The sequence below is a fragment of the Eleutherodactylus coqui genome, chromosome 11 (assembly GCF_035609145.1).
Source record: "Eleutherodactylus coqui strain aEleCoq1 chromosome 11, aEleCoq1.hap1, whole genome shotgun sequence".
NCBI lineage: Eukaryota > Metazoa > Chordata > Amphibia > Anura > Eleutherodactylidae > Eleutherodactylus > Eleutherodactylus coqui.
The window spans coordinates 113,166,539-113,193,049 of NC_089847.1; the positions used below are offsets into that span (position 1 = coordinate 113,166,539).

General features: G+C 42.6%; 1 protein-coding gene across 3 annotated transcripts in view; it reads left to right on the forward strand.

Annotated features, from left to right (window-relative positions):
• Window positions 1-26,511, forward strand: part of SPON1 (spondin 1) — a 535,993-nt gene that overhangs the window by 28,624 nt on the left and 480,858 nt on the right. For all 3 annotated transcript variants that reach the window (XM_066583268.1, XM_066583266.1, XM_066583267.1), the window contains exon 2: window positions 21,290-21,396. In XM_066583268.1, coding sequence (XP_066439365.1) covers window positions 21,290-21,396 — 107 coding nt within the window. The remainder of the gene's footprint in view (window positions 1-21,289; window positions 21,397-26,511) is intronic.

Sequence of the window (26,511 nt, forward strand, 5' to 3'; positions counted from 1 at the left end):
CATGATTGGCTGAGCAGTAATCGAGAGCCAATCAATGCAGCGCTCGATAAACCAACCACAGCCATTGCATTGGTTCATTGAGTGCTGCATTGCTTGGCTGAGTAGCGCTCAATAACCAATCAGAGCCATCGCTTCCTGGAGGTAGGATTTATGAATCCCGTAACCTGGAAGTGATCTTCTGTGGGCGGCAGAGGACTTCAAGAAGCGCATCGGAGCTCCAGAGAGCAGTGGGAGGGACCTGGACCGAGCCTGCTAGGTAATGTATTCCTTTTTTATTTTTTTTAAGTAATGCAACTAGGGCTTATTTTCAAGGTAGGGTTTATATTTCAAGCCTCCCCGAAAATCCTGAAAAATCGGGATAGGGCTTATTTTTGGGGTATGGCTTTTCTCAGGGAAACAGGGTAGTTTATAGAGTAAGTGTGTTTATTTAAATAAATAAAAGTCTTGTTATTTGTATAGCGCCAAAAAAAAAACACATGTAAAACAGCATACGGTTTTCAAAAACAGCAACAAACAGCAGCCTGTGGAAATGCAGCCTAAATATTGTTTGCTGCAGCAGTTTGTGCGGCTGATAGCTGTGACAGCCGTGTTCATCCAGTATTACCAGTTCTTAGGACCCTTTTGCACGGGCCAATAAATCATTCAGATTACTGCAGTCAGCGTCTCTGAATCCGTTCGCTTCTCATTCGCCTTTCCGCTTCTGCATGCACATGATCAGCCCGAACTACTGCCTGTTTAATGTGATTGGAGGCGGCAGGCCGGAGTGATCCACCTGCATTCACTAGCGATGATCATGTGTAAAACCACTGGTCCGATTACTGCTGGATGACTTGTTGTACATCTGCGCCCGCCAAGTCATGAAAAGGCCCTTAGTTAGAACAACTAGTCTTGAGTTCAATTATTGTCCATCTGTCTTGTCAGTGTGAATTACCTCTCATGTCTAGTCTAGTCTGTGCTCCTTGTTTCTATCTGTCTGTCTTGCTTTATTTCCCGTACCCTTCTTGTTATTTCTTATCTGGGCCTTTGTACCCTCAGGATATTAGGGACAGAATTGCAGTCAAGGTCATCTCGGTGAGGGCTTTAGGGAGAGCTAGCATAGGGACAGTATTTGTTTCTGGTTGCTATTTCGTTTCCTTCATCTGCTCCAGTCTCCACTGCCATTGTCATTATATTCATCAGCATTTTCATCTGTTGTTGCTATATGATTTATATCCTGTCACTGATTTTGTATGTTGTGTCAACAGATAGGTCTTGCCCTATCTTTTGCCGATATACGCTAGAAACTCCCATAGACTTTAATGGAAGCTGAAAAAAAAGGAGGGAGTGGGAGTTTAGCTGCGTCCAACGCTGGGAGGATACATTGCCTGTTGATGACTAATTAAGATATGTGCCTTCTATGGAGAGGATGCTACTGGTGGGTTGGCTGCTCATTTACCCTAGGGCTGCTGCATGCACTATTGCATATGGCCATACAAATGTAGGGGAGCCAAGTATTACATGGAAAGACAGAGTCCACCCGAGAGGAATGGTGCTTGATAGCAGCTCTTTGCATTTGGTCCATTACAAGGAGTCCCTCCTTTGATATCCATGTTAGATAATTAGACTATCTAGTTGAGGAAACCCCTTTAATTGAAATATGATGGAAGAATAATCTTTAATGGTGTTTTATATATAGGAGATGCAATGGCTACATAAGAGCAATATGTGATCTCGGCATCTTGGGCAGCGTGAGCCGTGAATACCTCCCGCATTACCCCGTAGGAAGGCGTCATACAGTCAAGTTGACAGTACAAGATATCTCTGTTCTTAGGAAAATAATTACGGTCTTCTAGTTCTGGCACTGCGCTCCTTCCCGCTGATACATTATTGAACCATCCTCGATGTCTGCTCTCTGTAAAGCATAAAGCATGCAGTCAATGGACAGATCCAGTTCATCTTAAACTCATTAACTATTTCACATATTTCATTTCAGTCCATAACTTGCCTGCCAAAAATTCTAAACACAGTGCAAATTCTTCCACCATTCGCTCGCCATTAAGGGTCCATATCAAGAGCTTCTCCGTAGATTGCAATGCTAAATTAATGCTAATTGCTTGTTATCATCTTAAAGTCGCCTTCACCATTTAAATCCTTCTTTTGGTCATCGTTTCCCCACCGTTGGGCTACGTAAATGGGCCAAAAATGACAAATAAGGGCCAATAGTTAGCTAATGAATAGAGATGAGCGAGCGTACTCGTCTGAGCTTGATACTCATTCGAGTATTAGGGTGTTCAAGATGCTCGTTACTCGAGACAAGTACCACGCGGTGCTCGAATCACTTTCATTTTCTTCCCTGAGAAATTTGCGCGCTTTTCTGGACAATAGAAAGACAGGGAAGGCATTACAACTTCCCCCTGCAACGTTCAAGCCCTATACCACCCCCCTGCAGTGAGTGGCTGGGGAGATCAGGTGTCACCCGAGTATTAAAATCTGCCCGCCAGCGGCTCGCCACAGATGCATTCTGACAGAGATCAGGGACAGTGCTGCTGATGCCGGAGCTGCTATAGGGAGAGCGTTAGGAGTTATTTTAGGCTTCAAGAACCCCAATGGTCCTTCTTAGGCCATAGTCAGAAATCGCAGATCGCACCTATCTGCGATCTGCGATTCCTGTTCTCTTCTCTATATGCGCTCAATGGGGCCGGCGGCAGCAGCGCCGACCCCATTGAGAACATATAGAAGACAAATCATTCTTCTCTGCCACAGCTGTAACAGCTGTGGCAGAGAAGAACGATGTTTGCCCATTGAATTCAATGGAGCCGGCAATACAGCAGGTTCCACTGAAAGCAATGGGCTGCCGGCGAGCGCGGGATGAATTGTCGGGAAGGGCTTAAATATAGAAGCCCTTCCCTGCAATTCATCCAGAAATGTGTAAAAATAAAAAAAATATATATACTTACCTTGTCCCGGCAGATGGAGTTCAGCGCGGCCGGCAGTGGGTGCTGAGCCAATCAGGGGGCAGGTCTGACTCACACCCCCTTCACACCCACTGTAGGCCGCGCTGAACTCCGTCTGCCGGGACAGGGTAAGTATATATATTTTTTTTATTTTTACACATTTCTGGATGAATTGCAGGGAAGGGCTTCTATATTTAAGCCCTTCCCGACAATTCATCCCGCGCACGCCGGCAGCCCATTGCTTTCAGTGGAACCGGCTATAAGCATGTAACCCAGGAGAAGTGGCAGCGGAGTGTCATGCAGGCAGTGATTGTGCTTTGTTGGAGGTAGTGTGGTGCTTAGCTAAGGTATGCCATGCTAATGAGGGTTTTTCAGAAGTAAAAATTGTTGGGGGGGGGGGGGGGGCACTCTTGCCGCTATTGTGACTTAATAGTGGGACCTGGGAACTTGAGATGCAGCCCAACACGTAGCCCCTCGCCTGCCCTATCCGTTTCTGTGTCGTTCCCATCACTTTCTTGAATTGCCCAGATTTTCACACATGAAAACCTTAGCGAGCATCGGCGATATACAAAAATGCTCGGGTCGCCCATTGACTTCAATAGGGTTCGTTACTCGAAACGAACCCTCGAGCATCGCGATAATTTCGTCCAGAGTAACGAGCACCCGAGCATTTTGGTGCTCGCTCATCTCTACTAATGAACAAATGAATGATCATTCGTGGACCCATTGGCCCATTTATGTGAGCATTCACTGGCCAGCTGTACATCTTCCGGTGTGAACAGGAAGATGTGTAGTCCACCGATGATTGCAGTATGAAGATGCAAGACCGTAAGAACGATCATTCGTGCTCTTACTGCAGATGATCTGCCCATGTGAAACATAATAAACAAGTACTGGCCGACATGCTCCTCGTTGGTCAGTACTTGTTGCACAGTCAAATCATCGGCTTATGTAGAAGGACCCTAAGGTAAGGGAAATGCCACTAATGCAAGGAGACAATGCAACTGCTCTGGGGCCCCTGGGATAGAGGGGCCAGGGGGTGAATGGTCCTGCCACCTGTCCCACCACTGACCTGTCTCCCCCTTCCCTTGAATTTCCAGCAGCACAAGTCTCATTTACATTATAGCTGGTGGGGCTGCTCCTACCCTTCCTTTCTGCTCACACCATAGAATTGCTGATAGGAGGAGGAGCAGCCTGCACTGACTGAGAGCAGCTTCCCTTCTTAGTGAGCGCTATGTAGTGAAGAAAGAAAGACGTGATCGTCGAGTGCCCCCTGCCAAAGCAGAGCTGCGGGGTCCTAGCACAACCAGTTCAGATCTGGTAGTGACTACTGATATTTTCCACTGTACCTAGGGCTCCTATAGATGCTGCTACTATGGATGCCCCAGCTGCAGTGGAAAAGTATGAAATAAAAAAAGACAATCTATATCTATCTATCCCATATCTATCTATCTATCTATCTATCTATCTATCTATCTATCTATCTATCTATCTATCTATCTATCTCATATCTATCTATCTATCTATCTATCTATCTATCTATCTATCTATCTATCTATATTTTAAGGTGTGTGTGTATATATATATAAGATAGATAGATATTAGATAGATTTAAGATAGATTTAAAGGGGTTGTCCCGCGAAAGCAAGTTGGGGTATGCACTTCTGTATGGCCATATTAATGCACTTTGTAATGTACATTGTGCATTAATTATGAGCCATACAGAAGTTATTCACTTACCTGCTCCGTTGCTGGCATCCTCGTTTCCATGGTGCCGTCTAATCTTCAGCGTCTAATCTCCCGATTAGACGCGCTTGCGCAGTCCGGTCTTCTCCCTTCTGAATGGGGCCGCTCGTGCTGGAGAGCTGCTCCTCGTAGCTCCGCCCCGTCACGTGTGCCGATTCCAGCCAATCAGGAGGCTGGAATCGGCAATGAAACGCACAGAGCCCACGGTGCACCATGGGAGAAGACCTGCGGTCCACCGTGGGTGAAGATCCCGGCGGCCATCTTCGCAAGGTAAGTAAGAAGTCACCAGAGCGCGGGGATTCGGGTAAGTACTATGCGTTTTTTTTTTAAACCCCTGCATCGGGTTTGTCTCGCGCCGAACGGGGGGGCTATTGAAAAAAAAAAACAACCCGTTTCGGCGCGGGACAACCCCTTTAAGATAGATAGACATGAGATAGATAGATAGATAGATAGATAGATAGATAGATAGATAGATAGATAGATAGATAGATATGAGATAGATAGATAGATAGATAGATATGAGATAGATAGATAGATAGATAGATAGATAGATAGATATGAGATAGATATGAGATAGATGGATAGATAGATAGATAGATAGATAGATGGATAGATAGATATGAGATAGATGGATAGATAGATATGAGATAGATAGATAGATATGAGATAGATAGTTATGAGAGAAATAGATAGGTATGAGATAGATAGATAGATAGATAGATAGATAGATAGATAGATAGATAGATAGATAGATAGATAGATAGATAGATATGACATAGATAGATAGATAGATATGAGATAGATGGATAGATAGATATGAGATAGATAGATAGATAGATAGATAGAATGATATGAGATAGATAGATAGATAGATAGATAGATAGATAGATAGATAGATAGATAGATAGATAGATATGAGATAGATAGATATGAGATAGATAGATAGATATGAGATAGATGGATGGATAGATAGATAGATAGATAGATAGATAGATAGATAGATAGATAGATAGATAGATATGAGATAGATGGATAGATAGATATGAGATAGATAGATATGAGATAGATAGATAGATATGAGATAGATAGATAGATATGAGATAGATGGATAGATAGATAGATAGATAGATAGATAGATAGATAGATAGATAGATAGATAGATAGATGGATAGATAGATATGAGATAGATAGATAGATATGAGATAGATGGATAGATAGATAGATAGATAGATAGATAGATAGATAGATAGATAGATAGATATGAGATAGATGGATAGATAGATATGAGATAGATAGATAGATATGAGATAGATAGTTATGAGAGAAATAGATAGGTATGAGATAGATAGATAGATAGATATGACATAGATAGATAGATAGATAGATAGATAGATAGATAGATAGATATGAGATAGATGGATAGATAGATATGAGATAGATAGATAGATAGATAGATAGATAGATAGAATGATATGAGATAGATAGATAGATAGATAGATATGAGATAGATAGATATGAGATAGATAGATAGATAGATATGAGATAGATAGATAGATAGATAGATAGATAGATAGATATGAGATAGATGGATAGATAGATATGAGATAGATAGATATGAGATAGATAGATAGATATGAGATAGATAGTTATGAGAGAAATAGATAGGTATGAGATAGATAGATAGATAGATATGAGATAGATAGATATGACATAGATAGATATGACATAGATAGATAGATAGATAGATAGATAGATAGATATGAGATAGATAGATAGAATGATATGAGATAGATAGAGAGATAGATAGATATGAGATAGGTAGATAGATAGAATGATATGAGATAGATAGATAGATAGAATGATATGAGATAGATAGATAGATATGAGATAAATAGATATGAGATAGATAGATAGATATGAGATAGATAGATATGAGATAGATAGATAGATAGATATGAGATAGATAGATTTAAGATAGATAGATAGATAATGTATGAAAATGATCTACTGCCGACGCCAACCAAAGCCATTGCCATATGCACCCTGTAACCTGAGACTAAACAAAATATATATGCAATTGTCTGAAAAAAGTGAGGAACCCGTGCCTGTACTTTATTTTAGCGTAAATACACTAATTTAAGAAATAAACAACTATTACTTTTTAAAAAATCTTCTTTTTAACCTTTCTATCCCTAATAAAACTAAAAAACAGGACAAAAAAATCAGTAAAAAAAAAGACATTAAAAAATACCCACGGTAAAAACAAAAACGCAGCAGAAATATTTCTGGTAGTTGAAGAAAAAAAAAGGGCAGTAAAACCCCTACAGGGGTAAAATCCCTAAAGTGTCTTGTCCTTGAGGAGTTACATCCGAATTTTAGGGCGTTCCAGTACATGGCAGTACAATAGACATTACAGCAGACGCGCTGCGATTACTGTAAATCACAGGGCCTATGGTTTCCGTCTGAAGCCTCGTAGCTCACACTTTGCGCATCATACCGTTTTTGCTCCCACAATTTCCCAATGATACATGTATAAAGATAGGCATTTCAATTTCCAACCAGTGATTACAATTTTCATTAGACTCTGCTTTGATGAGTCGTCTTTGTTTTATTGCGCATGCAGTGGTAGATAAGAAGTTCAGCATATCTTCCCCATGCTGCGCTCAGCTCTTCTGAATACATTATATTTCTTCAGATCACATCATAACCAGGAAGAATCCTACAGTTGGAGATATATTACTGTTTATACTCTTAGGGATGAATCGTGGTATTATAGTAAATGAGGAAGATGCAATCAAAGTTTTTCATGAATGTATAATTACTCGTTTATGGACCGTATCTTAAAGAAACAGGAACTTTTTTTTTTGTAAAACATAAAAAGCCAATTTGCTATCTAAGCATTGGATAGAATCATTTAAACATGTCTTAAGGGGGTTACATAGTAACAGAGTATGCTAGGCTGAAAAAAGACAATGTTCATCTAGTTCAGCCTGTTTCCACCCCCCTTGTTGATCCAGAGGAAGGCAAAAAAAAAAACAACAATGAGGCAGAAGCCAATTTCCTTCCCGGCTCCATAACGGCTGTCAGAATAATCCCTGGATCAACGTTTTGATAGTTCTGGGTCTTGGGGTCAAGTAGGATCAACAACCTCGCTGGTCACTTAATGTCTGTAACCTGTAATATCTTTCTACTCTAGTCCCTCTTAAACTCCTCTATGGATTTTGCCATCACTACGTCCTCAGACAGAGGGTTCCATAGTCTCACTGCTCTTACAGTAAAGAACCCCTTCTATGTTGGTGATGCTGCCTTCTTTCCTATAATCGTAGCGGATGCCCTCTTGTTACCGTCGCAGTCCTGGGTATAAACAGATCATGGAAGAGATCCTTGTATTGTCCACTCATGTATTTATTAGGGGTTGTCTTGGGCAACCCCATTTCATAAAACCTATCAGGGCACATGAAGCACATTGGATCTCTTGATTACACCTATGAACCAAAGTAGTGATTTCCTAGAGAACTTGGCAGCAGCTTCCGGGGATGGATCTGGGATGACATCATGGCATCCAGCCCAGACCATGTAATGCGCATGCTGGGGCATGAGCAGTGTCATTCTGAGGTTGACTCATCTCTGTGTAGGCTTATTGGCTGGGCAGTCTGTCAGTGACTTGTTTTAGATATTTAAACCAGTTCCTCTGAGCAGAAGATGATGCTTATGCAATTTTATGCCCTTGTATTTCTGGTCCTACTTGTGTGGGTTCAGAGTGGAATCTCTTTGGCCATATACCCCCATCTTACTTTTTGCAATTTTCTCCTTACTTGTATCTTTGGTCAGGTGTTTCCTGTCTATTTACGGCATCTATCCCATCTAGCCGTTACCCGGGGGTAATTTTTCTCTCTTAGTCCATCTAGGGTCGTCTTGCTGGAATCCCAGGTTCCTGTCATGGGGTCTCCCTTTTCAGGGCTGGTGCTCCACATGTTTGGCACAAGTTCAGCCACTTGTAGATCAGAGATAGGTCCCAACCTTTCCTTGTTCTTTGCCCTGGTGTGTATCCCATATCCTATGTCCTACTTAGTTCTTGCGGTTCCCGTGTCATCCTTGTCGGACATGAGAAAACCTCTTGCTTTGAAGCACCCAGCCTCATTGGCAATAAAACAACAGACTACACAGATGGACGTGCATCTAGTAACTAATTATAGGGATTTCAATCCTGACCTTGGGAGGACATTGCATAGATGTTTATTCTGTTTTCAGTGGTTAAACCCCAGAGTGCCCCGCCCTGGCATGGATCCTACTAGATGGTGACCATGCTCTCTTACAGTATTCAAAGCCAATCTTCCACCAGAATACGATATTTCACCATTATTATTAAAACTTGATTATTTACCCTTTGCAATCAAATTTTGGATTCAGGGTTTCCTAGTGGCCTTTCTCTTACTGCCATTATACAATGGTGCCATCTGCTGACTAGAGCCAGTACTGCAGTATGGGACATGCTGGAGGGGTCCCCGACCACAGAGAGGCCAGTAATCTACAGTAAGAATACCCTGCTGGACGTCTTTCGACATCAGGGCTGTACAGCCTTCAATCAGAATGTCTTTAGACATCAGACAGTGGATTGGAAAAGTTACAGGGGTTGTCTGGTTGTAAACCGTTCATGGCCTATCCTTGGGATACGTCATGGGTGGTAGATTGGCAGGGTCCCCTGCCGATCAGCTGTTTTCTGGCCTGTTCCACTTGTGTACTTAATTAAATTCTGCAGGAAGCAGACAGCTCCATTCTTACTGCAGTGGCCAGACGTGGTATTGCAGGCATTGAACTGATTTAGAACTTTGTCTGCAATACCAAGCCTGGCCACTACAGTAAGAATGGAGCTGTTTGCAACCTGCAGAAATCAGCTCAAGCACACCAGGAAGTCCCAGGCAATAGACTACTGATGATGTATCCTGAGGATAGGCCATACATAGTTTACAATCGGGCAACCCCTTTACATTTTGCACCCATAGCAGATGTCCTTCTCTCTGCAAAAGCTGTTAAAATGTATATTACACATGCCTCTATTTTTAGTATTACCAGCTGTCTAGAAAAACTTATTCTCACCAGTCTCGCTGTTTGATAAGGGAACTTTCATGAACTTATTGAAGTAAATTCCTGACAAGTCAAGCTTCACGTATGAAATCACTTGGTTGCTGCACAGCAATCCGGCTTTTTAGTTCGGACCGACGTCTCCCAGGTGTCAGAAGGCAGACGGGCCTGGATACACAGGCAGACTGAGGTGCATCTAGCAACTAATTATATGTATATCGTGGTCCTATGTATTAGAGGACCATGCATGTACATGTAGTTCAGAGCATAAATCTCCTCCACCCTGGGACTGCCGTTACAGCATGGCGGCAGCGCTCCGACCAGCAGCCGCTGTGCCACGTGTGGCAGTTGTATGGTTGTGTTGCCATCTGATCCCAAAGACTAAGGCCGGATTCACATGAGCGTCTGCGTGCAGCATTTTTTGTGCAGCGACGCTGATGCATTTGCCTGCCTAACTGTTTTTTGTTGTACTTTTTGCATGCAAAAAACACGCATTGATGCTGTCAGCCATTAAAATGGCCGATTAGATTAATGAGTTAAAGATGTGTCTTTTTCCTGCGCAGGAAAATCGAGCATACTACGCATATTTTTCATGACTGAATTGTGCATTTGAATGAACCAATTGAAATCAATGGGTTCTATTTTCTGCGTATTGCGTATGCAAATTTTCTCCTTTATCCTCCACTACTAATTCAACCAATGGTTTCCTATGGGAACAGTCAGATTTCTTCATCTGCACGTTTTTTTTTTACACCCGTGATTTTTGCGTTTGTAGCTCCTCGAGTGAAAGAGCTCTAAAGCTGCCTTGACACTTGCAAGAAAATCATGCAATTTTTGCATGACGCGAGAGTGCGAGAAAACGCAGAATTATGAAACCCATGCTTTTCAATGACTTCATACCCATGTGCGATGTTGCGAGATTTAGAAATCGCTGCATGCCCCATCTTTCTGCGTTTTGCAATTTTTTCTCGTCTTTGTTTCACTATTGCATCGCAACGTGCAAACTCGCGATGTTCATGCTATGCGATGCAATTTTAGCATTAGAAACTCCTATTGTCATCTATCTCAGGAGAAAATCGCAAGCGGCAGCGATCCGCCGTGTTTTTCCAGGAACCCATATGTTCTATCTTGTGCAGGTGTGAATTTTAAGCGCATGTAAAAAATCGCACATGTGACGGCTACCATAAGAAACCATTGGTTCTATATGGATGCGTGAAAAAAATCGCTCGTGTGACCGAGCCCTGAAGGAGCCCGTAGGGTATGTTCACATCTGGCTTATTTGTTGCAGATTTTGTTGCGGATCTGCAGCAGATTTCACCTCTTCGATTTCAATTTAGTAGAAAAGGTGAAATCTGCTGCAGGTCTGCAACAAATCAGCTGCATATGAACTCACCCTTAGGCCTCATTCACATGACCATATATATTCAGCTATCTAGCTGCTTCCAAAAATTGTAACCATCTGTAGCATCGGACTCTAATGGATTCATTCAGGTGGCCGATTTTCGGGTGCGTAAAAAAAATTGTGCCGGAAAAAATGCGCTGCGTCAAAAGATAGGTCTTACCCTATCTTTGGCCAAGATACGCTGGAAGCTCCCATAGACTTCTATGGAAGCTGAAAAAAGGGAGGGGGAGGGAGTTTAGCTGAGGATTTCTGCCGACTGAGGGATTTCCACACTGCAGCGTATTTTTTTTGTCATCGTGGTGCATCCTCTCGTGTGAATACGTTAATTAAGGGCTCTTTTACACAGGTCTCGTTTTTACGCAAAACAGGCGCATCAAAAAATTGCGTCTATTAAATCCAATGGTTTCCTATAGAAACGTTCAGATGAAGAAATTTTAGATGCACAAAAAAGATAGGACAGGCGTGACTGCAATGCTCGCATCTAAGGTTCGTGCTGCGTGAAAAGATAGGACCTGACCTATCTTTGGTGCGTGATGCGCAGGAGTTTCCATAGACTCCTATAGGAGCAGGAGTTTAGCTGTGTCCGACGCTCCAAAAAGAAGATTACAAGTCTTTAGGAGGATTTCTGCTGGCCAAGGGAATTCCAAACAGCAGCCGCGCCGCTTCACCCAGAAGCACATTTTAAATGCTGGGGACAAAGGTGGAGGGAGTCCCCTACGGCCCCCTGCTGCTGGGGAATTGCCCAGCAGCAGCGCTGGAGGAATTCCCTGCTGCCCAGAAGCACATTTTAAATGTCCCGCTATAAACTCCTATTAGTCACTGCCGGTATGAGGGGAAGCCCCAAAGGTTCCGTTCATCTCCCCAGGAGTTCCCTTAATCCCCACAGAGACTAACAAGGTGTTTATAGCGGGACATTTAAAATGTGCTTCTGGGCAGCAGGGAATTCCTCCAGCAGTGCCACTGGGCAATTCCCCAGCAGCGGGTCGCCATAGGGGACTCCCTCCACCTTTCTCCCCAGCATTGGTTCCCCAAGGAATTTCCCCATAGCAGGGAGAGAGAGGGGGCGTGAGGTTAGAGTGCTTCCCTGACAGCGCGGGGAGAGGGCCGGGCTAGAGGGAATCTTTCTTACAGCCCCAACCTCTCTCTCCTTGCTATGGGGGAATCCCTGAGAGAAGCCCTCTAGCCAACACTACTGTACTTTCTTTCAGCAACTTCTTTCCTTGTATCATAAGGCTGGCTTCACACGGGTGTATTTGCGTGCGCAATATTTGCACATGCAGAGAATAGAACCAGTAAATTTCAATGGGTTCATTCACATTTCAATATTTTGCGCAAAAAAATTGAACATGTTCTGTTTTCCTGCATATTTGCGCACCAAGGGTCCACGTAGAAGTCCATTTGGGTGCGCAAAAGCGTACACAATACGGAGAAAGAACACATCTGGATCTTATTAAGACTAATAAGCAATTTTAATTGGTGTCATTGCTTGCCGCTCGCAAATAAATATGTCTTGCGGTTGTAAAAAGTGAACGCTCAAAAAATCTGAGTTTATTCCACTAACGCCCCAAAACTAGTCCACGCAAAAATGTGCTTTACGCCCTGTCCGAAGGCTTATTTCACATGGCTGAGCACGATATCGGGTCGTCAAACCATCATTGTTCCAAGGCTTTCAATTCCCAGTCATTGTTACAAGGCTTGTATAAAGAGTCTAACATTGACTTGCAGGAATGCTGCCTTCCAATAGGTGGCGCTACAGAGGTATTGTTTCATCTCCCTTATTTACAAAAGCCATTGTGACAACTTGGAAGGATGAAAGAGTTCTTCTCTCCGCAGTGTCAATGGCGTCTGCAGAATCCTTGATGGAGTCTTTGTGACATCAACTAATTTACTGATACGTAGAATATTTGATGCGCGCTACGAGCATGAAAAAGCGCATTTAACCCTGAGACCCCCAGCAAGAAAAACAATCTAAACAACAGATTGCTTTGTGCTCTGCAATAAGTTATCGTTCAGCGCGAGAGTGCCTGATAATTGGAGGTTTGTGGTCTGTGTGATCCTTTCTGTGATACCTTTTTATGAACTCCGTGTTCTTATCCCTCCGAGTGCTGTCAAGATTGAATGAGCTCCGTAAATTATATATTGCCTGGATACACCTGGCATCTTTATGTAGCAAGCGTGGAGATAAATTAAGCTTCATTATAATGCAGGGAGCTCGAGTTGTTGTAGATTTTCTTACAATCCGCTCTTTTTTTACGCTTTTGTTTATTATAGGGACATCTTGCACTTAGAATACCAATTTCTCAAGAAAAACGGAACAAACAATTGAAGAACAAGAACAGACCTGAAAAACAGAGGAAACGGCAAATCGGCACCCAATAGTGAACCAAAGTTGAGATGTAGTCTTAGGCCTTATTCACATGACCATACATGCGCCGTCAATAAATCAGGACCATCTGAAGCATTGGATTCCAATGTATTGATTCAGTTGGACGATTTTGGGGAAAAATAGCATATTGGCGACCGTTTTCGGTCACCGATTTTATACGCCACGTGAAAGGATAGGTCTTGCCCTATCTTTTGCCGAGATACACTGGAAGCTTTCATAAACTTCAATGGGAGCGGGAAAAAAGGAAGGGGGAGGGAGTTTAGCTGCGTCCAATACTCAGAAAATGAGACAGCTGGCTCTATTTAAATATTAGCAGTCCCTTCAAGGATTTCTGCCAATTGAGGGATTTTCGTGCTGCAACGTATTTCTTTGCCGATACGTAGTAACGACCTGTTTTTCTGTATTCTGCGCCTAGTACTCTGTGGCTTGGCGCTCCATTCTTGGTGGTCACCTGTTCATCTTGGACTTGGCTTGTGTCCAGAAATGGGGTTAGCAGGAGCGAAGAATGGAAACGGGTTCAGCAGGGGAGCTGTTCAACAGGCTGGTAGCTCACTGGACAGAGCCGTCGCCTGGAGCACAGGAGGGCTTAGGTTCGAGTCTTGACGTCCTATATATATATATGTATAATACTACTGAACAATGCATAAATAATACCTCAAGACTGTATAACACTACCATGTATAGCCCATACAATACTGTCGGTCGATGACAGGAATGCAACTATAGTGGGTTCAGAGGATGCAGTTGCATCGGAGTCTTAGGAAGCCTATAAAGTTTCTCTTCCCCATAGGAGTAGATTAATACTATAAGTCAAGCATTATAGTAGGGGTGCATCTTTCCATATTTTGTATTGGAGCCCAACAGCTTCTGGTTATGCCTCTGTGTATTTAATGACTAACTAAAACTACCATTGACAAAATAATACCACTATACAATGCTAAGATAATACTCTTGGGTACACCTCTCAGTGCAATGGTTCATTCACATGGGCCAAGAAGTGTCTGTATTGACCACCGTTTGACAAGACATGTTGATTGGCATTTATTCTGTATGAGGATGAATGATCATTAATCGTTTGTTCCCGAGAGCTGTTGTAGGTCGGCTGTATATCTTCCTTTACAACCAAGCAGATCAGCTGATGGACAAGTGCTTGCTTGTTCGTCAACTGATCTTTTGCACATTCAGACAGACAGATCATCTTGGAAATTAATGATCAGGTGAACATTCGCGTCCGATCAGCCTGGGTATAAGGAGCCTTAACTGGGCACTCTACAGATTACTGGAACCGATAGTGGTGCAAAATGCTTTTCCACTCCACTCTTAGGCCTCGATCACACGAGTGTTTGTACGCGGCCAAAAATCATGACCATGTGAATCTTTGGATTCCAATGCATTCATTCACATGATTGGTTTTCGGTCGTATGAAAAATCAAGGAATTTTTCTCGCTGCGTGAAAAAATAGGTCTTGACCTATCTTTTGCCAAAAAATGCTGACAGCTCCCATGGATTCCTATGGGAGCTGAAAAAAAGGGAGGAGGAAGTTTAATTGCTTTTGGCACTCAGAAAAGAAGACAGCTGCCTCTATTTAAACTATTAGAAGTCATTCCGAGGATTTCTGCTGACCAAAGAATTTCCACGCTGCTGCGTATTTTTCCCGCGATACGCCTGTGTGAATAGACAAGAAAAAGCTAATTAAGCTCGGGACTCGATCGCAGCTATTCTTCAATGATGCGATTTTCAGCAGCAGTTTAGCCAGGGTAGAAACGTATCGCTCGCATGAATGACGCCTTCGGTTGCTACTGAGGTTTCCTACCCTCAAGGAATTGGGAATGTCCAATTAGCCAGCTTGCTCCTCCTTCAGCTGATTGCCCTCTTAGCAAGTAATTCCATGTACTCAGACCCAGTATGGCATTCCATGAAGAGCAAGCGGTCGAATAAAAGACTTGTAGGCAATCTGCATGCCACTACAGAAACAATTTCTCCATAATAAGGCATGTGGGCACCATATTTGGGATTCTCTACAATATGAATCCTGTCTACAACCATGTGTATGTGGCCAAGTTGTCCCCTACTTGTCTCCATGAGGGCATCTATGCCCTACTTTTTGTAACCGACTGAATGTAATGTATTAAACAATTATGCAGTATGACAACAAGAGTATTTGTAGTCTGTTACCATGGAGACACATCGGTCTGCCTAAGACCTGTAGATCCAGAACAGTAGTGGATTTTAACATTTTTTTAATGAAAGTTGCTTCATTTTAGATACATTGGAGCAATCAAAAAATTGGTTACAAGGGGGTCATAGTCTTTAAAGTTCATGAAGCACAGCATTACTTCATTACTACCACCTAATTAGAAACCCTCATCGACAGTCTACTAACAAGCCTATGTCAACACCTTAATCATATGGAATCAGCATAGAGTCATTTTTGAGGTTGGCAGTTTTAGTTGTGCTCATCAACTCACGGGCTGCACTCCATGTTTTTGGACAGAAGACATTTGTTTAGTAGATGTTTTTTTTCTAGCCATCTGGAAGCTCAGTATCCAAATGCATCTGATAATACTTTGTGTACACATAACATTAAATAATCCACAGTGGAAGCCAAGATGCTAGATCACCCGTTACTGTTTAATGGGAATTAATGTTTATTTAAGTGGTAGTAAAGATTCTGTAGGACGTTGTATGATGAACCGTAAATTATGTTAGTGCAGACAAACCATTGCCCATTAAGCAGAGTTGCTGAGTTCATATTGGATCGTATGCTATAGTGATTTTATTACGCACAGGGGTAAATTCAATCCCTAGGCAGACGTTCGTGTCTTTAAATCCTCGCCTTCCAGGAGCCATATTGTTTGTGGCGACACAGCTGTATGACGGCTTGTTTTTTGTGGGATGAGTTGTATTTTTTAACAACGCCATTTAATGTACCGTATAATGTACTGTGTTTTTTTTAAACTTCATGTTGGGTGGAATGAAGAAAAAAAATGTCAAAGGTGTAAATTTTTGGCTTCGGTTTTTATCATGTACTCCATGATGTAGAAATGACGTTACATTTTCTGCGGGTCAACAGAATTGCAGAAATGCCACATTTATACGGCCTACATTATGTTTTACCATTTTTATACAATAAAAAATGTTAAAAATAATTGCTTTGAGTTGCCATATTCTGAGACCCATAACTTTTTATTTTTCCATGGATGGAGCTGTGTGGGACGTTGTTTTTTATGGGCCTAGCTGTAGTTTTTGCTGGTACCAATTGAGTTTTTTAAGTTTTTTATCACTTTTATTCTATTTTTGGGAGGCAATATGACCAATAAGTAGCAATTCTGGTATTTTTCATACACCTTTCACTGGCTTGGAGAGGGAACAGAGGGTGGGTAGGAGGAGGGTGGGAAGAGGGAGACACTCCCTGGTGGGGCATATTGTCTGGTTCGCAGCTTGGTAAGGAGTTGTAAGACCTGCTCACATGTACTGACCGCGGACAGGATACAGATCCCCAACACACAGCAGGACTATAAGATCCCGGGGACATTCACATGTTCCACGTCCGATGTTGTGTACCTGATCCTGTGCAGTAAATGTCCTGTTGGGGGGGTTTATATTGCGGAAACAGGACAAAAACTTAAAGCGAGGATGAGATCTCATCACCACACAATTAAACAGAGAAAGACAGACAGAATCCCCCATGGTGGAGAACTTTTCTAGTCACGGACATGACTTGGAAGACATGAAAGTTATTATATTGAAAGGCAATTTCAAATCACAAAGCCACAGAAGAATTTGGGAATATAAATTTATAATAACTTTTGACACTTTCAACAGAGGGTTAAATTCTTCAAAAGGATTCATGCCTGACTGGGGAGTATGAGACATCTATAGCACAGATTACACTGCTGACCTGATGATCTCTTAACACTAATTTAGGGACCATAAAACCTTCACATCTATGTTTTTATTTCTCTTGTAGTATTCTTTTAAGTGCAAATTAATCACACCATGTCTGTGCCTTGTCGGAAGCATGTGTGTATATATATATATATATATACCTCTTCGGATCCCCTTTTTTTTGCCTTGATGAAGGACACTGAGAGGTCCGAAAGCTCGCTGTAACATCATGTATTTTTGTTAGCCATTAAAATGTGTCATATCTACAAGATTACTTGGTTTCTCTTACTGAGAACAATCACACTTTTAATAAATTTGGCACAAACCACTCCTCGTGTCTCTTTTCTTTAGACTGACATGATATATGAGTCTTAGTAAATGTGGCTCATTGTCTGCTACTACCAGTTCCTTTCATGTTCTGTTATAGGACCCCTATAGCAACTTTTTCCATCTTGAGATCAACACCTCTTTAGTCCATTTCCTATTGTTATACGAGACCCCCCAGTTTCTTCTGTACTCAGTTGCTCTTGATGACCTGATCATCTTGCTTTTTTATAGTAGTATGTTGTGTTGAAGTGAGGACACAAACAATATTAGTGCTAAACCCCATAGCTCTTGTAATATACTGCATGAGCCAGGAGTGGAGATTATGCTATCACTATAGGTGGAGTTATATGTCCTCTGCTCTCTGTATAGGGAGCCTCCTATTGGTGGAGTTATGTGTTCTCTGCTCTCTGTATATAGAGCCCCCTATAGGTGGAGTTATATGTTTTCTTCTCCTTGTATATGGAGCCCCCTATAGGTGGAGTTATGTGTTCTCTGCCCTCTGCATATGGAGCCCCCTGTAGGTGGAGTTATATGCTCTCTATATATGGATCCCTTTATAGTTCCTGTCCCGCATTAGCTGCCGCCATGTGTGTAGGAAATGATACATTTTATTATATACAGGATAAGGCCATCTCCAGAATATTGGGCGGCAGCTGTATAAGGACAAAAGATGAACACCACCATGTATTCTTCCAGAATTCTTTATTTAATAGAATAGCAATAAGCAACATTGTAATTAAATATTACCGGCCCTTTAATAAATTACCCAATAATCACAGTGACCCTCAAGTCGGCCCGGTGGAGACCACAGAACTCCCTGTGGTCCTTCTAACCGGCCCACTGATGTCCTGAGAGGAGAGCCACCAGACCCGAATATCCAGAGGAAGGCGACTCCCCACCCCCCCTTCTTCCCAGAGAGACACATAGAACCTGCTCCTAACAGCTTACAACCTTAGCCTAATTCACATGACTATATATATGCAGCTATTTAGCTGCAGCCAAAAAGCTGGCAAAAATCGTGACCACCTGAAGCATTGGTTTCCAATGTAGTCATTCAGATGGCCGCTTTTTGAGCGCGGAAAAAAATTGCGCCAAGAAAAATAGAATATTGGCAATCGTTTTCAGTCATCAGTTTTAAACGCGTCATCCAAAGATTGGTCTTAGCCTATCTTTGGCCAAAATACGCTGGATGCTCCCATAGATTTCTACGGGAGCTGAAAAAAAGGGAAAAGAAGACAGCTGTCTCTATTTAAGAATTAGCAGTCATTCCAAGGATTTCTGTCGACTGAGGGATTTCCGCACAGCAGCGTATTTTTTTGCCGATACGACACAACCACCTGTGTGAACGGCAGGAAAAAGGCTAAAGATCGGGACTCGATCACGGCAATTTTACGATTCATGCGATTTTACGGCACGTATAGGTGATCGTCAAAACGGATACAGTAGTGTGAAGGAGCCCTTAGACTGCTTGTACATCTGCCACAAGGGTTCCATTTTCCTGCTCCGGAATCCGCTGGTCGAACGGGTCCGTCTTATGATGGAAACGAACAGCAACGGACGGACCCTATTGACTATAATGGGGTCCGTTTGGCTTTTACTCAGCTGCCCGTTATTTTACCGGAAAAAAAAGTGCTGCATTCTGCGCTCTTTCTTCCGGTATTTAGTGCCGGATCGGCGATAGAACCTCCAAATGGAATCCACCCTTTTAGTTGTACTGTTGTTACAAACTGTATTGCACAGTTGGAAGGGCAATTGCCATCCGTTACTTTGGCACAACCTGTTTTAGTGGAACTCCCGAAGTATCTCGAGGCCTTCTGGTCAAGTAGGGACCTCTTTGGAATAATTGCACCACTGTCATGTGTTTCAATGCAATGGTCTGCATCATTCTACAGGGGAGCAGCCGCCTTATACCACATCTATATACAGTATAGTCCACTGTTACATCCATTACCCTTTAAAGGGTTTAGGTTTCTACTTCTTGTGCTTGCTAAATAGCTGTGTATTAAAGCAGTGACTGAATCTCATGTCCCTAATTCACAAGGAAGGCCATCAGCAATATGTCACTGAGCGTTCTCATCATCCAGTAGAAGTACTGCTATGCTTTTGAGGGGGATATAGGCTTTTCCTTAGTAAGGGCCGGATTATGATTGCAAACTCTGAAACCTCTATGAGTTATGGGAAAGAGAAACTCAAAAAAGGTAATCTCATACCCTTTAGTAGATATGGATACTATAGAGGGGGTCCCCTACTTGAGATCACCCTCTATAAGACAGGGCAGAAAGCCATTAAAGGGGTTGTACCAAGAATAATTATTATCAGCTGTGCTCAGGATAGGTGATATACGTCTGATCGGTGGGGTCTCACCACTAAAACCACCACTGATCCTGAGAATGGTGGTCCTGTGTCCCCTTCTGTCCCTGTGAATTCGCTGCACCCACCTGCAGTGGCTTCAGATTGAATGGAGCAGCGGATAAGTATGTACAGCACCACTCCATTCATTCCAAGGGGATTGACGGAAATAGCCGAGTGCAAGTGCTTGGCTGTCTCCGGCAGTCCCAATTGAAAATGAATGGAGCGCTGCCGCGCATGCGCAATCACCACTCTATTCTATCCCCTCCCCACTGTGGGGGATGCAATTTGTCTATGGTAAACCACCAATCCTTAGAATAGGGATCCTGTGCCCCCCTACTCCTCACTGCAATAATACTGCAGTGAGAAGGTGATTGAAAGGAGCGGTGATTGTGCATGCGCAGCCCTGCTATATTTATTTTCAATGGGACATAGCTGAGTACTCACGTTTGCTTTTTCCATCAGTCCCTTTGAAATGAATGGTTTCCCCCTGCGAATACGCGATCGCTGATTTTTTTCAACCTGACATCGCTGTGGGTGGGTGCAGTGAGACCACAGTGATGGAAGGGGGGGCCTGGGACCCCCCATTCTTGGGATTGGTGGTGATTTCAATGGTGAGACCCCCACTGATCAGACTTTTAGCACCTATACTGTGGCTAGGTGGTAAAAGTTGTTCTTGGTACAATCCCTTTAACAAAAAAAATCTCCATTGCTCTGATGGACCAGTGTGTCCGTGTATTACATAATCAACCATTCAATAAATGACCAGCAAGTAGAGACATAGCTATAGTGGGTGCACAAGTAGTAGCCCCAACTGTCCCTCATTGCCCTCGAATATCCACTCTTCCACATGAGATAACCAATATTATACATGCCTGTTCGCAGCCCTGCTATAGCTTTTGCATTGTGGCTGCAAATTAGGCATCTGGCAGCAAGTAATACTGTGTATTCTCTGTAGCGCTCTAATTTCTCAAATTGATGACAGAGTTATCTTATTTTATGAAACACATCATGGAGAATTATCAAAAGTGCATGTCAGATACAAATTGTGGGGTCGGGTGTAAAAAGAGCATAGTAAAGGTGGGGCATCTGCCCCGCTCCAAGCGTTTTCTTCATATCTTGCACTAGATACTATATAATATTGATCATTCTTTATGTATTCTCTTTATCTTTCAGTAACGCTCTCTGCTGTTAGTCCTGCATACTTCAGAGGATTTACTCTCATTGCACTGAAGGAAGGTAAAGATGGGGAAAAAGAAGAAGATCATGCCGGGTCTTTTCAGGTAAGAACCTCCAGTTGTCACAAATGCCTTTTGACAGTCAGCGCTCGTCTTCTTTCCAGTCCATCATGACTGCCTCGGCTGCACTGCAAGATGCATTTTACATTTTTATACACAGCTTCAATGCTGCAGAAGAAATATTAAATGAGTGATTGTCAGGTTGCGGTATAGTCTTATCTTTCCCCGGTTGTCAGTTAACCCTGTTTCGGTACAGTTGACAGGTACTATAACGTTATTTGGGATCACATTGCTTTTAGTGAGTCTTCATGTGCAAACATCTATGGAAATGATATTCATGTTTTTATTAACATTTTTCATGTAACGCCGACTATAAGCTCGGATAACAAACTCTACTTGAAAGTGGGAAAGCATATGAAGTTCATTATCCCCTAAGGAGAATGCACCAGCACTGGAACTAAGCTGTCTTAGTGGATAATGGATGCAGATTACCCTACTGAGTTTGCCCGTGTTATGCAGAAGATTTCCTTGAAATGATTCATGGTCTATCCGAAGCATTACTCATACATTTGATTCTGAATCAGTAGCATTCACTGAGGAGAGGGGCCCAATAGCAAACTGGGCCACTCATTATGGGGTTGGGTATCGCCACATTGGATAGAAAGCTCTTCTATGCTATAGGATGTAAACTTATGTCCTGGCTAGGGGGCTGGTGGGGGGCGGGGAGCGGCGGGGGAGAGCAGGGAGGAACGGAGGGGAGATCTCTCTCTCCCTCCCCCCCCCCCCCGCCGCAACTCACCTGTCAGCCACACCGGTCCCCGAATCTTTAGAGACGAGCAGGGAGATACTCGGCTAAGGCACTACTCCCTCGAGTAATGTGTCTTAGCGAGTATACTCACTCATCTCTAAACAGGACGTAAACTTATGCTCGGTCGATGATGTGGGATCAAATGTGAGCCCACTCCATCCTGCAGAGGTTGTTGGCTGTGACTGATAGCCGGCCACCCGCTGCATCAGCGGGGATCGCTGAGAGCATCGATCCTTGCTCCTAACCCCTTACATGCTGCAATCCATGTACATCATGGTATGTAAAGGATTCACAGGGGCAGTGCACTCCTTCTGTAACGTCATTGGCACCCTCGATGTAATCGTGGAGGGCCGATGGGTTTCCATGGCACACAGATGCTATGCACTAGTGTCTGGGCCTGCGATGGCTTATGAGCGCTATTGTGAGCGATAATTAATTAGTGCACTGTAGTATAGAAGTACTGCAATGCATTATCATAGTGCTCTGAACTTTTATGGTTCAAGTTCCCTACCGGGACCTAAAATATAACAATAGTGTAAATAAAAAACACATAAAAAAACAAACAAGAAAAACCTTTTTTGAACTTTCTCTTGTTTGTATAAAAAAAATTAAAAACCCGAATATTTGATATCATCATATCCATAATGAGCTGTACAAGAAATTGAACACACTATTTATCCTGCACAGAAAAAAACGTAAAAAAAAACCTTAAAAACTAAGACAAAATGCTTATTTTGTTAATTTTGCCTAAAACAACTTGATAAAAGGTGATCAAAAAAGCTCGATACACAAAAAAAAACCAAAAAAAAAACACAGCTCTGTCCATGGAAAAATAAAAAAGTTATGGGACTCTGAATGCAATGATATAAAAAAATAATAATTTCCAAAAAAAAAAGAGGTTTATTGTGTAAAAGTGGAAAAATCTAAAAAAAAAAAAAAGTTTTAGTATTGTCGTAATCGGACTGACCTGCAGAAAAAATGGACCCAAAATGGTACCAATAAAAACTGCAGTTCGCCACTCAGAAAAAAACGCCCTCAGACGGCCATGTTGACAGAGAAATAAAAAAGTTATGGCTTTTGAAAAGTGGAGATGAAAATTCCCCCAAAATCGTTATATCCTTTGGGCCAAAATAGGCCGTATCCTTAAGGGGTTAAAGGAGTTAATCGGGTCAACGGGTCCCCCAAGCATTAAAATACCAAATAAGCAGTTTCTCACCTCACTCTGCTTTCCCGCTCATCCTCCGCTGCCGGCTCCGATCTTCCTAAGATATCACTTGACAGGCGGAGCACCTATCTACAAACAAGCTGCAACAGCCAATGACAGTGCTCAGCAGTCATGACTATCCATAGGATAGGGGATAACGTTACGATCAGTGGGGGTCCAACCGATCTAACCGAGAATGAGGGTTTCGAGGTCTTTGGCATCAATAAAGCATTGGTCACGCATTCATGACTCAAATCCTTATGTTTCAGTTATAGCACTGGCGATTTCCGGGTGCTTGTACTTGGCAATTTCCGGCACTGGTACTGAAATGATTCCACACGTCGCTTCCTTCACGCGGAGACCTTCAGAACCTTGTTCCTGAGAACATTGGGGGTCCAAGCAGTTAGACTCCCACGAATAGGGAATAACTTTTATAACTTGGTAAAACCCAGTTAACAGCCGTGTGTGCTGCTGAACTTCTACAAGACTGGAAAACCGCGTGCGCAACTTTTTTGGTTTCTTTTAAGAAACTGTAGGAAAGGATGTGTCCACTGTTGGATTAAACTATGAAATCTCAAAATTTGAAAAATCATGTGTATCTATCCGGTACATTGAGGAAAATCAAGGAAAATGTCTATTTTAATTATGGGGGATTCCATTATAGTATGACATCATGGGCTCCTCTGCGGTTAAGAACTTGCTTGGTCAAGATTATCAAGACTTCTTCATTCTTCCGGCTGGAACTATGTCTCACCACAAATAAACCACTAAGCCATCTTCAACGTGTTGTTTTAGAGATGGGAAGATATTGAAAGAATTCTTTGGCAGGATTAAGTTATCTTCAAACAGAAATGTAACGGGAAAGTAAAAGCAATATTATTAAATGCAAAAGCCTTGGGCTACAGAACTTACTGGAAAGACAAGGAAAATAAACTTTTTCGCAGGAAATGCTTGGAGATCGAAGAAGCCGAAAAAGACATTCTTTGGTCAGCAGAAAAGAAATCTCTGTTTTCTCCTGATTATATCTAATTTGCAAAGACAATGTAAATCAATATATAGAAGGGATGAGAATTGCCTTGGCTGGTGAGGCTTTTGCAGCCATGTTTTTCTTATCTTGTAGAACTCTTTTAAAGGGAAGCTCCAGCAGACTCCTAAAATGTTACCCATCATCCTCTACTCTAGACCATATTGTAACAGTTACATAATGACATACTTAGATGAGTTGAAACTGTGACACAACCGGTGTGGAAACACTGTCTTACTGATTGCACTTTGGGATACTCCTTAAGGCAGCGCCTCCAGGTTTTCACACTTTTACCCCTTTTAAAGGGATCTGGTGTTGGCTGCAGGGACCCCAAAGCAATTACCCCAAGAGTAGTCTCGGTGCAGTGGCAGCTGGCATGGACAGGTCAGAGGCATTATAGTGCAATACCGGAGGGACGGACAGTAATATAGTTGATATCACAAGCAGAAGTCAGGACAGACAGATTTCTTGCATACAAAGAGAGAAAGGCAGAGGGTCAGGGTAGGTGGCAATTGGAAAATCATGGTCAAGGTACAAGCCGAGGTCAGGACAGGAGAAGTCAGGAAAGCTGGGTGAACAGGCACAGGTAAAACCCAGGAAACATAGTAATTTGTATAGTAACATAGTATGTTTGGCCAAAAAAGGCATCCAGTTCAGCCTATTACCCCCCCCCCCCCAATGTTGATCCAGAGGAAGGCAAAACAAAACCATGTGGTAGAAGCCAATTTTCCCCAATTAAGGAAAAATTACTTCCCAACTCCAGACTGGCAATCAGAATAATCCCCAGATCACCAACCTTTCTGATGTAATCAGTGACTATAACATGTAATATTGTAATGCTCCAGAAAGGCGTCCAGGCCCCTTTTATACTCTTTTATTGAGTTTGCTATCACCATGTCCTCAGGCAGAGAGGGGACAATCATGAAATGACAGCACCTTTTCAAAGCCAAGCAGAACCTATTGCTCAGGCACCACCAATGGGGGAGGGTGACTTATATAACCAGAGGACTATCTGTTAGGGAAGAAAAAGCTAGGTGCATGTGCTGGCCCTTTAAGAGATGGCCCAGGCACATACCTGTACCCTATTGGCAGCAGGATGGTGGGAAGCCTGCCGAACAGAATATGGATGGCCATGACCAGTGAGAGGGGAAGTTGCCAGCCACAGCCATAACAGAAGCAAGGCATATATCCATCAAGTCTAACCAGGGAATGGGAGAAGATGTGGATAGAGTGAAGGGTAAATTTTAGGAAATTGTTTTCCTGTAGTGATCCAGAAAAAGCTTAAAAGGAAACAACTCTTGAAATATGTTGGAGAACTAAATCATCTCAGATAGATATTTGTCCAGCCTCTGTTTGAACGCTTCCCTTGAAGTAGAACTCACCACCTCCTGTGGTAACCTGTTCCACTCATTAATCCCCCTCACTGTCTAATATCTAATCTGTGTCTCCTCCCTTTCAGTTTCCTCCTCTTGCTTCTAGTCTTTCCTTGTGCAGATGAGAATAGGGCTGATCCCTCTGCACTGTGACAGCCCTTCAGATATTTGTAGACAGCTATTAAGTCTCCTCTTAGCCATCTTTTTTGCAAGCTAAACATTCCCAGATCCTTTAACCGTTCCTCACAGGACATGATTTGCAGACCTCTCACCATCTTGGTAACTTTTCTCTGAACTTGCTCCAGTTTGTTGATGTCTTTTTTTAAATTGTAGTGCCCAGAACTGGACCCAGTATTCCAGATGGGGTCTGACTAAGGAAGAGTAGAGGGGGATAATGACCTCACGTGATCTAGACTCTATGCTTCTCTTAATACATCCCAGAATTGTGTTTGCCTTATTGGTTGCTGCATCACATTATTGACTCATGTTCAGTCTGTGAACTATTAGTATACCCGTCTTTTTCACATGTGCCTGGCAGACATGGGCACTTTTTGGGCACCACAGTTATACAGACTGCATGCTTGTTGCCTCTAATAATAAAATGCCTAAAATATTAAAGCAATCCTACATTTTACATCTCAACATTGTATCGCAGCATGATACCTTGCCGTTATTGTATGCAGACAAACCCTACCAGGGCTTTATAGGCACTATGAGTCGCAGTTCAGCTCCACCCCAAGCAGAAATGTCA